The 11,809-nt window shown below is 39.8% G+C and overlaps 1 protein-coding gene and 1 non-coding gene across 2 annotated transcripts in view; one reads left to right on the top strand and one right to left on the bottom strand.

The window, feature by feature from the left end:
* The window catches only part of LOC125904367 (uncharacterized), a 34,790-nt gene that overhangs the window by 21,071 nt on the left and 1,910 nt on the right, over nt 1-11,809 (top strand). Inside the window, exons 15-20 of the mRNA XM_049601720.1 lie at nt 1,018-1,503; nt 3,352-3,425; nt 3,737-3,889; nt 4,130-4,290; nt 6,006-6,165; nt 6,267-6,455. Coding sequence (XP_049457677.1) covers nt 1,018-1,503; nt 3,352-3,425; nt 3,737-3,889; nt 4,130-4,290; nt 6,006-6,165; nt 6,267-6,455 — 1,223 coding nt within the window. The remainder of the gene's footprint in view (nt 1-1,017; nt 1,504-3,351; nt 3,426-3,736; nt 3,890-4,129; nt 4,291-6,005; nt 6,166-6,266; nt 6,456-11,809) is intronic.
* Nucleotides 8,975-9,047, bottom strand: trnam-cau (transfer RNA methionine (anticodon CAU)). Its single transcript has one exon. It is a non-coding gene; the product is annotated as a tRNA-Met (tRNA).

Here is an 11,809-nt window from a genome sequence, read left to right as displayed (position 1 = left end):
TGTCTTGTTTTGGAGACAGATTTTTGATGAAGGATAGCAGTAAGCTCTAAGCTCAATGAAAACATATTTTCTGTGATTACTTCATAATAAAAGTCAAAGCGTGTTATGTCAGTTAAATGCTTCTAATGTGAAGCTAAAGCAGTCGAAAAATGTTCGGTTTGCATTTGCAGTATCTTATTACAGCATTGTTTCCACAAGTTTTGCTCTTGACACAGTTCGTATTATTGCTGATATATAAATATTGCAATACTTACAGATACTCAGTGGGCCATAGGCTCAGTCAGATTAGAAAGTAATTTAACAGACATTTATTTAGATTAAAATCTTCAAGATTATTACTTCAAAATCAATTTAATTCCATTACCCACAGGAGTGAGAAAGATTCACTTTAAAACAACAAATTAACATTGTCAGCATTTCGTTTTTGAACAATGTTTTTGGGTGTATTTCTTTTTTATTACACAAAACAGGAGGACTGTTATTTCTATGAACTTCACACTAAAACCGAGCAAAATAATTTATATATTTTATCTAATAAGTGCACTGTACTTAAGAGTGGGAGCCATAAGCAAAGAATATAGGACATAACAAATTACTTTAATGCCATAACCAAAGCCTGACATATAGATATTTATATCTAAAATACTTTGCAGAGTTATGAGCACATACATTTTTATCTATGATCAACTTACTGAGATAAAGGGGAATCACTTGCATCGTACTTGACACATTACAGAGCTTTATTCAAGGAGGTGAATCAGAATTAACTCAGCAGTCCTTGAAAATTTGTTCACTCCTCTTAATAGCTTTATTAATTGTATTGAAATACCACTAAAAATCTACTACAAGGCAGAGAATAATAATAAACATCCCAACAATAATAACACTCCCTTGGTGAACCTTGGTGAATTTTTAAGTCTCCATCTGAATGTACATCAAGTGTTAAAATAGAAGTAAATAATGAACAAGATAAGTGTTGATAATCTTCTCACACAGCTCTACCTGTATCTCCTGTAGGTGTCTCCTTCACCAAAGGCTCCTCTTCAGCAAAAAAGGAACGCAGTAGAGGTTCCTTATCGAAGAAGACACCTAGCCAAGGCCGGAGCAAGAAGCGGGAGAGTGAAAACAAGCCATCTGAGCAGAGTGATGAGAGAAATGAAAAGGTGAATACAGAGCAGGATGACAGTTCAGAGGAAATACCTGCGAGCTGTGACGTCAACACACCTGAAGTAACAGTTCCTCGCAAGAATGGGGACAGTACAAACATTTCTTTCAGTGATGACGACGAGGACATGAATGTGGACTTTGACATTGACATAGACACCGATGACGACATGGTTGGAAATAAGGAAAACGATCAAGATGGTGACACAAATGGCTCAACACCTTTAATGCCACATGTGAAAAAACAAGCTAACAAGCAGTCCAGTGTTGCGGACCTTGACGAGACCATGGAAACTGATGCAGTGAACCATGAGGAGAGAGAAGATCAAAAGAAAGGAGGTGAGTTTGATTGGAAGGATGTGGATAGGAGGAGATCCTCTGACATCTTAAATACAGGTAAAGTCCAGTTCAGACCAAAGATTCACGATGTGGCAAAACAGTTTAAGAACGTTTCAGAGGGAGCTGCAGCGGTGTGAACTGGTCCACCTCAGCTCGACTCAAACTAGCAGAAGGTGTCACCTGCAACATAGCTTTTCAGGTCGCCAGTGACTGGTTTTAGAACACAAGGCATGCCACCTGCTTTAACAGCCAATTAGCTTGGCCAAGTCAGTTACAAACTATCAGCAGATGGTGTGTTCACTTGCTGTGGCAACATTGCTGCATTCTCTGACAACAGAGTCCACTTCATTTACCGTACATCCTTGTGGCTGATGACACATGTGTCTGTCTCCATCCTCATGGCTTGTTGGTGTCAGACGGTGGGTCGCTGCTGCTGGTCACTGTATGTGTGCACGTCACACACACAGGTACTCATTGACCGATTACTTGGCGTTGGTTATTTTAATTATTGTGGTGGTGCATGTATTATGACAACAGTACATCTGAGGCTCAGTCTGTTTGTTTTTGTTTTTGCTGTTTCATCACTTGCCTACTAGTGCTGTAGCTATAGCAAGTATCTCACAATCACTATCCCCATTCATATTTTAAGAAGCTACAAATTATATTTAGCTACAAAATAAACTTGAAAGGCTGGAAATCAGAAGAGAAGTACAGAGAGTTGTTCCTGTGGAGATGATGCACTGTCTTGTCTAATCGCGTTGATAGAAACTTTCTGTCCTCAGAATGTTGTAGACCAGCGCATTGCAAGTTGCAAGTTTCAGCTCATCTCGTTGCAAATCCTTGGTCCGAACTGGGCTTAAAATAAATTTGGTTGCTCAATCCCATAAAATATTATACTCTCTAAGTTCTACCGCCATGACTGATGTTCAAATACAGTAGCTCACACAGGAGGCAGGTTTATTCCTAATCAGAAGATTATTTATTATTGACTGTTGTCACCAACACCAGCGTCATATATAGAAGTAGCACTAAAACTGGGACTTAAACTCTTCCACACTATTCTGTTATACCACAAAGGCCAGTTTAGCTCGTAATTTGTCAAGGATGTATGCTCTGACTACGTTCATGAGCTTGATTACTTGACTATATTACAGGAATGGCAGACTAATTTACATTTCAGGGACCACATAGTTCAACTATTTTCACTCCAAATGTTGTATTTTTTTTTTTTTTGTCATCATTTTTTTATTTTATTTTATTTCATTTCATTTCATGCAAACCCCTTACCCCCACCCTTGTCCCGAGGGCAACATTAATTATGGACAATTACAGGGAAAAAAATAAATTAATTAATATATAAATAAATAAATAATAAAACAAAACACAAAAAACAGCCATACATAGCAAACATATTCATAAGGTGTTTCTCGAATGTTCGAAATACTGAGCCAAAAGGAATAGACCCCAGGGCATTCCCACATCATGTGGAGGTAAGTGCCCAACACTTTGTGGGGACATAACTGACATAGTGGGCTCTGAGTAATACGGATCAAATGTTGTAGTATTTTAATAGCATTATATATATTTAAAAAATGTACTGAATTAAAAATATATATATTTTGGAGATTCCTCCATATACCACTAGAAGGCGCTCACGTACCACCAGTGGCGTATGCGGCATAGTTCAGGAACCAGTGCTCTTGTAAAAACTCAGGAGATCATTTAAGTCAGTAGGTTTCATCCACTAGGGATCATGAATATCTGTACAAAACTTCAGTGCAGTATGTAAAGTGTGTAGCAAAAACATGGTTTTACCCCCGTATTTGTTTTTTTGTTTTTTGTTTTTAGAAAAGAAGAACAAATCATCAGCTCCAATGCCCAGAATGAAAGAGGTGAAGATATTAATCCCAAAACTGGACATTGTGAGTATCATGTTTCAGTCAGTTTCCAATTTTCTCAAAGTATAGATTAAAACTTTCTTTATACATTTTGGCAACTAGATCACTCTGCTACTGCTTAATGGCTGATGTGACCATGCTCATTTTTATCTTTATGTTTGTTTATTTATTTATTTTATGTCTGGCTTATGCATTGCAAAATTACAAATGTCAAGAGCATAATAATAAAATGTCTCAACAATAGTATATTTTCCATTTTAACAAATTGTAATCGTGTGTTAAACAAGCTTTATGTTTTCCCTAGTGACTGTTTTGTTTTTTTTATTTTGTCCAAGGATAAGTTTCGGCGTTCAGTCCACATTTCCCAGTTACCATCTGAGTGTAACTCTGTCACATCAGTGAAGGATCAGCCCATCACAAACAACAGCAACGAGCATGTAAAATCCTCGTCATCCACAAACGTCAAAGACAAGCCCAACAATGCAAAGGTAGAGGAACAGACTTCTACCTATTAATAAAGTATTGTTGTTCATCAGGTGATTATGGCATTTATTTAAGCATTTAGTCACATTTTCAGTCACATTAAAGTTAGGGTAGGCAGCACTGGCTTTGCCATTTCCATCACAATGAATGTTTTGCCTTTACTTCAATTGATTATGTTTGTATATATAACTTACTCAGCAATATAAGATACACCATTAATCCATGTTATTTATCTTTTATATCAGGAGACACTGATGAACTGTTCCAACTGTAAGTTGAACATGATGAAGGGCCAAACAGCTTACCAGAAGAAGGGATTCACAGACGTCTTCTGCTCCAAAAACTGCCTCTTCAAGATGTTTCCCGTTAACAGACCAGTCAACAAGACCTGTCATTACTGTCTCAAGTGAGTCCGTGAAAAACATCACTTCATCTTAAACCTGCAGCATAGGAACAGGCACGTTTTGAACAGACACTGAAGTCGTTTTTTGACAAATGCTGCATGTCATCTCCTCAATCTCTCCTCCATTTCCTGTCAATCTTCAGCTGTACTATCCAATAACAGCCAAAAAAGGCCCAAAAAATCTTTTACAAAAATTACCTGTCCAAGAGCAGTAATGACTTGTCTGTCTGGCCCTTCTTTTCTGAGTGCTTTCCAATGACTAAAAGCTATATCAGTGATGATCTATGTTTGTGCTCGCTGTTGCTTGCTTTCTCTTTGACTTTAGTCTTTCCTCTTAATGCAGATTTTCTTTTTTATCTGGAGCATCCACTCAGTAAACTTTCCTCGGGAGCTTCTAATGCTGAATACATATCAACCAGTGGCTAAGGGCAGCTTGTTCATGTGTTTTAGGTGGGGAGAAATTCTTTGTGACATAGGTCAACATGTCACAGGAGTCATCGGACTCTCTTTGCTGATTGGCTGCGAACTATCCCCAACTTTTAGTTTAGCAACACTTCGCCCACAGAATCAAACTGCCCCAGCTTGGAGCAGCTGCTGCAGCTTTCCATAGACATTGCATGACAACTTGCCGCAGGCCACACTTCCCCACTGCTTGGTGTCTTTTTGCCGTTAAAGGGATAGTGCACTCAAAAATGAAAATTCACCCATTATCTACTCACCACCCATATGCCGATGGAGGCTCAGGTGAAGTTTTAGAGTCCTCACAACACTTGCGGAGATCCAAGGGGAGAGGAGGTAGCAACACAACTCCACCTAATGGAGGCTTATGGCGCCCCAGATTCAAATGTCCAAAAACACATAATTGATAGCCTGGTTCCAGACCATAGACCCCGCCCACTCAACTGAGTAGGCTTGCATCTCTGGTCTGGCATACTTCAATGAATTTGCGATTTATCTCGTCCAAACGATGGACGGACCAATGAACACCGGGGGTTTAGCGATTAGCCAATCAGCGCCACGCTGATGTCAAGGGTAACTGGTGAGGATAGCAACAATAGCGACCGCTACAGATCCTACAGACCACATTAACGATGCTATCGAGGTATTTTGCCACTACTCGCGTTAATGGAGGACCAAACTAAGGAAGCTGCTAAACTGGATTTAACGGCGATGCAGCTGGGCGTGCACGACGACGGAGACATTTTAAACGGGCAATGCTCGCTTGTTTTCGGCACCCCCGAGGCATGGATACTAATGACGTCAGATTCTGGGTGAGTCATTGATCTCTACTGATTGGTTAGGGAAAAACTCAATTTCCCTCCCCCTTGTAAATCGCCTTCAATGGAAGCCATGTCAGACTGAAGGTTCTGGGAGCTTCAGTCTGACACTCAGGCTACATAATTGAATAACTGATTTTCTGCTATAGCTTCTGCCATACTCCAAGCTGCTGCTTTAATGCTTTAGTTTCTCTTCCCTTCCTGCCCCGTTTAGTTCTGGCTGGTTGATGTAAAACAGTTTGCTTCCGGTGCGCCTGCGCATGAAAGTTGCTGCAAACACCACAACTTAAGTATACTGTGTAATACAGAGAGCTATGGGGGCTTGAATGTAGCAGATATTCATTTATTAGTTGAAGTCTGGCACTCCAGCTTTGAAGTAGTAAGTAATATTGTAGTATTTGCATTTTGAATGTTTTTTTTGTATCTTCTTTTTCCTGTCAGGGCAATCTCACAGCCTCTGGACCTCATCATGGCTGCAGTGGACGTTAAGGGAACTATGAAGGACTTCTGCAGTCCCACCTGCCTATTGTCTTTTAAGTCCAACACTGTGCCCACCCAAACACCACAGCAGCTCTGCAGCATGTGCAACAAATCCTGCACCGTAAGCAGAAAACAAATATAAATGTTTCTTCAACGAAACTATTCATTTTAACCACAAACTCTTTGTTGCACTTACCGCTTCTTCATCATTATCTTCTGCAGACCACATGTGAGTTCGCCCTAAATGAGGCTGTCCTGAAGTTCTGCAGCAACTCCTGTTTGGAAGATTTACGCAAGAACATGGCTGTCTGTGACAGCTGCAGCTCCACCTGCCTTAAACCACTGAAGCTGAAGCTGAAGGGGGGGACCAAATCCATCTGCAACCAAAAATGCCTGGACGAGTTCAAAGAGGTGCCAAAATATCGTAACTATGATCACTTAAATTGTCAAAGAGAAAAGATTACAGCATGGATAATGCATCACATGTGAACACAGTAAGATAAGATAAGATAAGATAAACTTTATTGTGCTGCAGGGGAAATTCGTCTTGGGCAGTACAGTGCAAACAGCTGCAATATTCACATACATACATACATACATACAATCAACACAGACAAGTTGCTAACATGAGTGCACTGAGTGTGTTACAGTTGCAGACTACTGGTGCAAGAGTAGTGCAACCATTTGCCTTGTATGTAAGGTTACAAACAAGGGAACTACAGGTATTGCACTGGCCTATCTCAAAGTGCAAGTGAGTGCAGATAAAACAAATAAATACAGAGGTCAAATAAAAACACCAGTAAACCAGTTAAAATGATATTAGATCAGTTGCGGGACCATAGTGCAAATAAAAACAATACTAGATAAGAACAACAATAACCAGACCATTTAGGCATAAATAGCCCTGCGCACATACGGCTCAACCAGGGGGGCATTGCAAAGCCAGCAGGTGAGCAGGCAACCACCTATTAGCATAATTGAGGAGAATTCAGTAATAAGCAATGGTAAACAGTGATTAACGGTGAATTGACGGTAAAGGTTCAAAACCATCATATAGTGTCCAAGCCTGGAGCACAATCATGGTTTACTAGAAATGACAGGGGGCTTGACATTTTATATACAGGATTCCCATTGGTCTTTGAAATCCTTGAAAGTTTGTGATTTTTAGGGTAAAACAAATCAAGACTTTGTAAGTTTTTGAAAACAGTCATTAACATTGATTCGTATCTCAGACTATGCCATAGTGGTCCCTTGAATTAGTGGTATTGGGCCTGGAAAGCCCTTGAAAAGTCTTTGAATTTGATGATCGAGAAGGTGTGGGAACCCTGTATTTAAATGCTCAGGCAGCACGGTCAACAGTATAGCTGGAGGTGTAGAAAAGGTAGGCTCATTAATAAACAGAGCCTGTCAAATAGATATTTTGCATAGTTTAATCATATTTGGTTTTGTTCCACTATAGTTGCTTTAATTCTCCTTCAATGTACCAGAAATTGAAAACTAGTAATATGTATAAAGATGTAGATTATAATAGCTTTATAATACTAATTAGCACAATAATGATTTGGGGATAAGGTGAAATATTCCCAAAATAGAAAGCTGGGGTTCTCTGTATTTTTGTCAGTGTCAACAGATTCCTTAAAAAGACCAAACCCAACGATGTGCAGCACTCAGCCGACCAGAAGTGGGTCATTGTGGGTTTTAGCTCCCTCAAACAGGAGGAGTTACTGGGGCAGGATTAAACAGTGCATTTGTTGGGGACTATTTTCAGCCACAGATTAATGCACATTTGGGTGTGCTAGTGAGTATTTGTGGTACCAAGGGCATCGCGGTCAGGCCAGCTGCTGTTCAGAATCTGTTGCACCTCTGTTGGTGCAGTTATGGTACAGGCACTGAGAGTAACCAGTCACAAACTTAAGAAAGACTAGGTACAAGCCTTTGAGCTCCAATTATAGTTGACATAGTATATCTTGTTGAAGTTATGATACATTAACTTATTCTGATCCACCATTCTAAAGTAGGAGTAGTTAAAGACACCTGAAATGTAAGTACACATTGTAATACCCTGACAATTTCTTTATCTTTTAATAAAATCAAATACAATAATTAGATCAAGTTACCTCCACGTCTATATGTAATATGTTTGTGTTCATCTAAAACACAAAGTTATCAGATGACACACTGATTTTGGTATTGGTCTTACATGATAGTAATAATGATATTAGTAATAGTGACTCAAAAGGTTGTAGCACCTTTCAAGGTACCCATGATTGCTTTACATTTATGAATGTAGAACAAATAACACACAAACAAAAATTAGTGTGTGCAGTGTAACAGGATTAACTGAGTCTATGGGCCGTGGTGAACTGGTGGGTTTTCAAGAGGTTTTTTTTTTTGAAGATTGCAAAGATTCCATTATTGCAGCGTTACAGATTTCCCTGAAAGTCTGCAGGTTGGTATTGGAAGTGATGAGCAGAGCCATGTCTGAGGGCATAATAACAGTGGGGATGATTTTTTTTTTTCCCTATGTTTCCTCATATTGCTACACAAGAGTGGCTTCGTATTTAAAATGGGTTCAGGGAATGTTTTTTTTTTTTTTTTTAAATTTCAAAGGTTTGCTCAAATTTCAGCTCAAAAATATACACATTTGTTCAAATAATGACAAATGTGTATATTTGTTATAATGGCTCACTGAGTAGGAATAGTATAGTGCTGTACACTGTTTCATTGCTGTTCTCTTGCTAGGGCAACAGCTTTGGTACCTGTTCAGTTCCTGTCAGCTACTGCATTAACAAACAGTCCAACAGGTAACACAGAAGGGGCTTCTGTAGAATTTTTATGTTGCCATTTTCTAAATGTCTTTACCGCATATTCGCTTTATATATTTTTAGTGTGATTTTTTGTTTTGCGGTCGCTGTAGGTCAAAAAACATGTGCCCCGTGTGAGGCTCGAACTCACGACCTTCAGATTATGAGACTGACGCGCTGCCTACTGCGCCAACGAGGCTACGTAGAATGGGGCGTTTACGGAGGTTACGTAGCTGGCAAATTGTTGGAATCTATTGGCGTTCAGAGCCGATAAACAGATCTGGGTTTGTTTGGCAACATATTGTCACATTTTCAACACGATAAGTGTCAAATATTATTTAAAAAACAGCAGTAAACAAATCTCACTTTGAGGTCCATTAAGTGAACGTTGAGCGATTGTTTTGTCCGTAAATAGCTCCGTAAAAATTGCAATGGCCGAACTTCATCTGACCGATGGAGCGTAAGACGAGGTCTACATCACATATAAAGTGTAATGTGTAAATTAAAGTCGTGTAGGAAGCGTCAGATCCGTAGTAAAAGTGTCAATACCACACTCTGACAATACTCCATTTCAAGTAAAAGCGCTGCATTGAAAAAAATATTTAATCAGGTAAATGTGTTGAAGTATTAAAAGTGAAAGTACTCAATATAGAAAGGCCCCAAAATTATATGAAATAGTATTAGTATTATAGATGGTTCAGAGTTTGGTGGCGTTCGCTTTTCTGTTAGTGCTTTTTGATTGCTCGCAGCACCTGTACCGTAATTTCAGGAGTAGACGAGCAACGCATTCTAAACAGCGGCTGACTTAACTTGGGTGACAGGCGGTGCACATCTGTAGGACTGACTCCTGTGCTGCTGCTGTAAGGGAGGCGAGTCTGCTAAGTGTCTGGACATGAAGTGCTCTGTGCCAGGTTGTGGAAATGGCCGCACCTCAAGATTATCTATCCAGCAAAAATTTCACTTTTTCCCGTCCGATCCGGTTCTTTGCTGCGATTGGCTGGAGGCCACCAAGAACCCTCTTTTCGATCCAAAAGTTACCACAGTGCTCATGGCCAGGGCTCATGACCTGCGTGTGTGCAGTGACCACTTCACACATCAGGACTATGTGGGGGGGAGGAGAAGTTATTACGCTGCGTTGAAGCGAGGTGCTGTCCCGTCACTGTTCCCGTGGTCAGAGCCAGAATCAGAAACGGTACCGACATCTCTGTCCCTGCAACAGGTAATGATAAGCTGACAGCATATGGTCGGAAATAACGTTCAGCCCTGCTGCATTACCTTTTGTCTTAAATGTTTTTATTTGGAAATGTTTACAAACACACATTAAAGTGAACATGCAGTATTTACATTTAACAAACAACATGTCCACCCACCCTCCTAAACACAGAGCACCCCCACTTACACGCACCCAAACTATTTTTATCTGATCCCTGTTGTAAATCAAAATGACAAAAACTTATAGTGATAAATATAGAGATACAGAAAGTGAATGGTATTAAACACAGGGGACTGATTTCTAATAGTTTTCTGGCACCAATCCAATCATGAGGGATATTTTTTAGTTCAGGGCAATACCACAGAAACACCTCCCTGAGCATGTGCAGTGGTGTCTGCCTGTCACAGAAATATCCCAAGATAAAAAAAGATGTCACTATTATTAGTCTGTGGAGCGGTCACAAAATAAACAACGCTGGCTGTAGTCATTGTGATGAAGAAACTTGTCAGTATGTGGCACAGAGGAATAAGATATATAAGCTCTGGCTACACAAGCATTGATTATTAGGACACATTTATTGTTAGTTTTGGTCTTTTGATGGGATTTGTGGACAGTAACAAAAATCTAAAATATCACCAGCCCCTGAAGAGATGATAAATGCATCTGTAGTCAGTAAGTCAGTAGTGTTTGTAATGTGGGATGTATGTGTGGTGTTGTGGATACAAAACAAATAAGAACCAAACCAAAAGGGTAGATGATGATGATGATGATGGCGAAAGTGAGGGAGACAGAATGAAGACCCAGTCTAAATAACCTAGGCCCAGCATGCCCAGGTGGAAATGATCAAGTTGATGGCTCTGCCCATTTCTACCTGCAGGTAACCTCAGAGAAAAAGAAAAGACAGTGGATACGTTACATTTGCACATTACTGCAACAGATAGTTGAATCTTCACATTTCAGTAACGCTGTGTTGGCCATGTAGTTAGGTTTAGGCACAAAAGCCACGTGGTTATGATGAGACACATATGTTTTGGCTTTAAATTGCCCAAGTGCACAGTCCCAGTTGGAAAAGCATCTACATCTCAGTAAAAAAACAACTGCTTTTCGAAACACATTGATGGGTCGCTAAAAAACACCCATGTTTGTTAGCTAGAATGCCACTGAAGGACACAGCAATAAATTGCTTGAAAAAAACAACCAGTTTTTTTGTTTGTTGGTCTCGAACAGTGGTGGACAGTGGTCTGCACCTGGCAGGCGTCTCACCATAGGTGTCACACAATCCACCATGCACTCCAGCTCCAGCTGACAAAGTCTGCACATATACCATGTTAATTTAGAAACTTTGATATGACATGAAGTAAACCTACAAATGAAGTGTATCCGTGTTTTGCAGAAATGCACATTGCCAACATTGTCTTCTGGTGACTGGCCTGGGAAAATTACTGTTGTTTAGATTATCAAGGCTGACAATAACCCTTTCTTGTTCTGTGATAAATTTCTTAACTTATCATCTTGGAACAAAAAAGAGCATGAAATCAGACAGTTTGAAAATAAGCAAAACACTATCGCCAGCCTTATCCTTTTAATGATAAAGTACATTAAATATGCATGTGTGATTGAACATAACCATGGACATTAATCTGCTGCTGTGACAGCCTCCAGTCTTGCTTGAAGGTTTTCCTCCAGATGTTGGAACCTGGCTGCAGGGATTTGCGACCATTTAGCCACAAGAGCGTTACAGAGGTCAG

The sequence above is a fragment of the Epinephelus fuscoguttatus genome, linkage group LG17 (assembly GCF_011397635.1).
Source record: "Epinephelus fuscoguttatus linkage group LG17, E.fuscoguttatus.final_Chr_v1".
NCBI classification, from domain to species: domain Eukaryota; kingdom Metazoa; phylum Chordata; class Actinopteri; order Perciformes; family Serranidae; genus Epinephelus; species Epinephelus fuscoguttatus.
The sequence above is the reverse complement of the archived record's forward strand: the minus strand, read 5'-3'. Positions and strand labels throughout refer to the sequence as shown.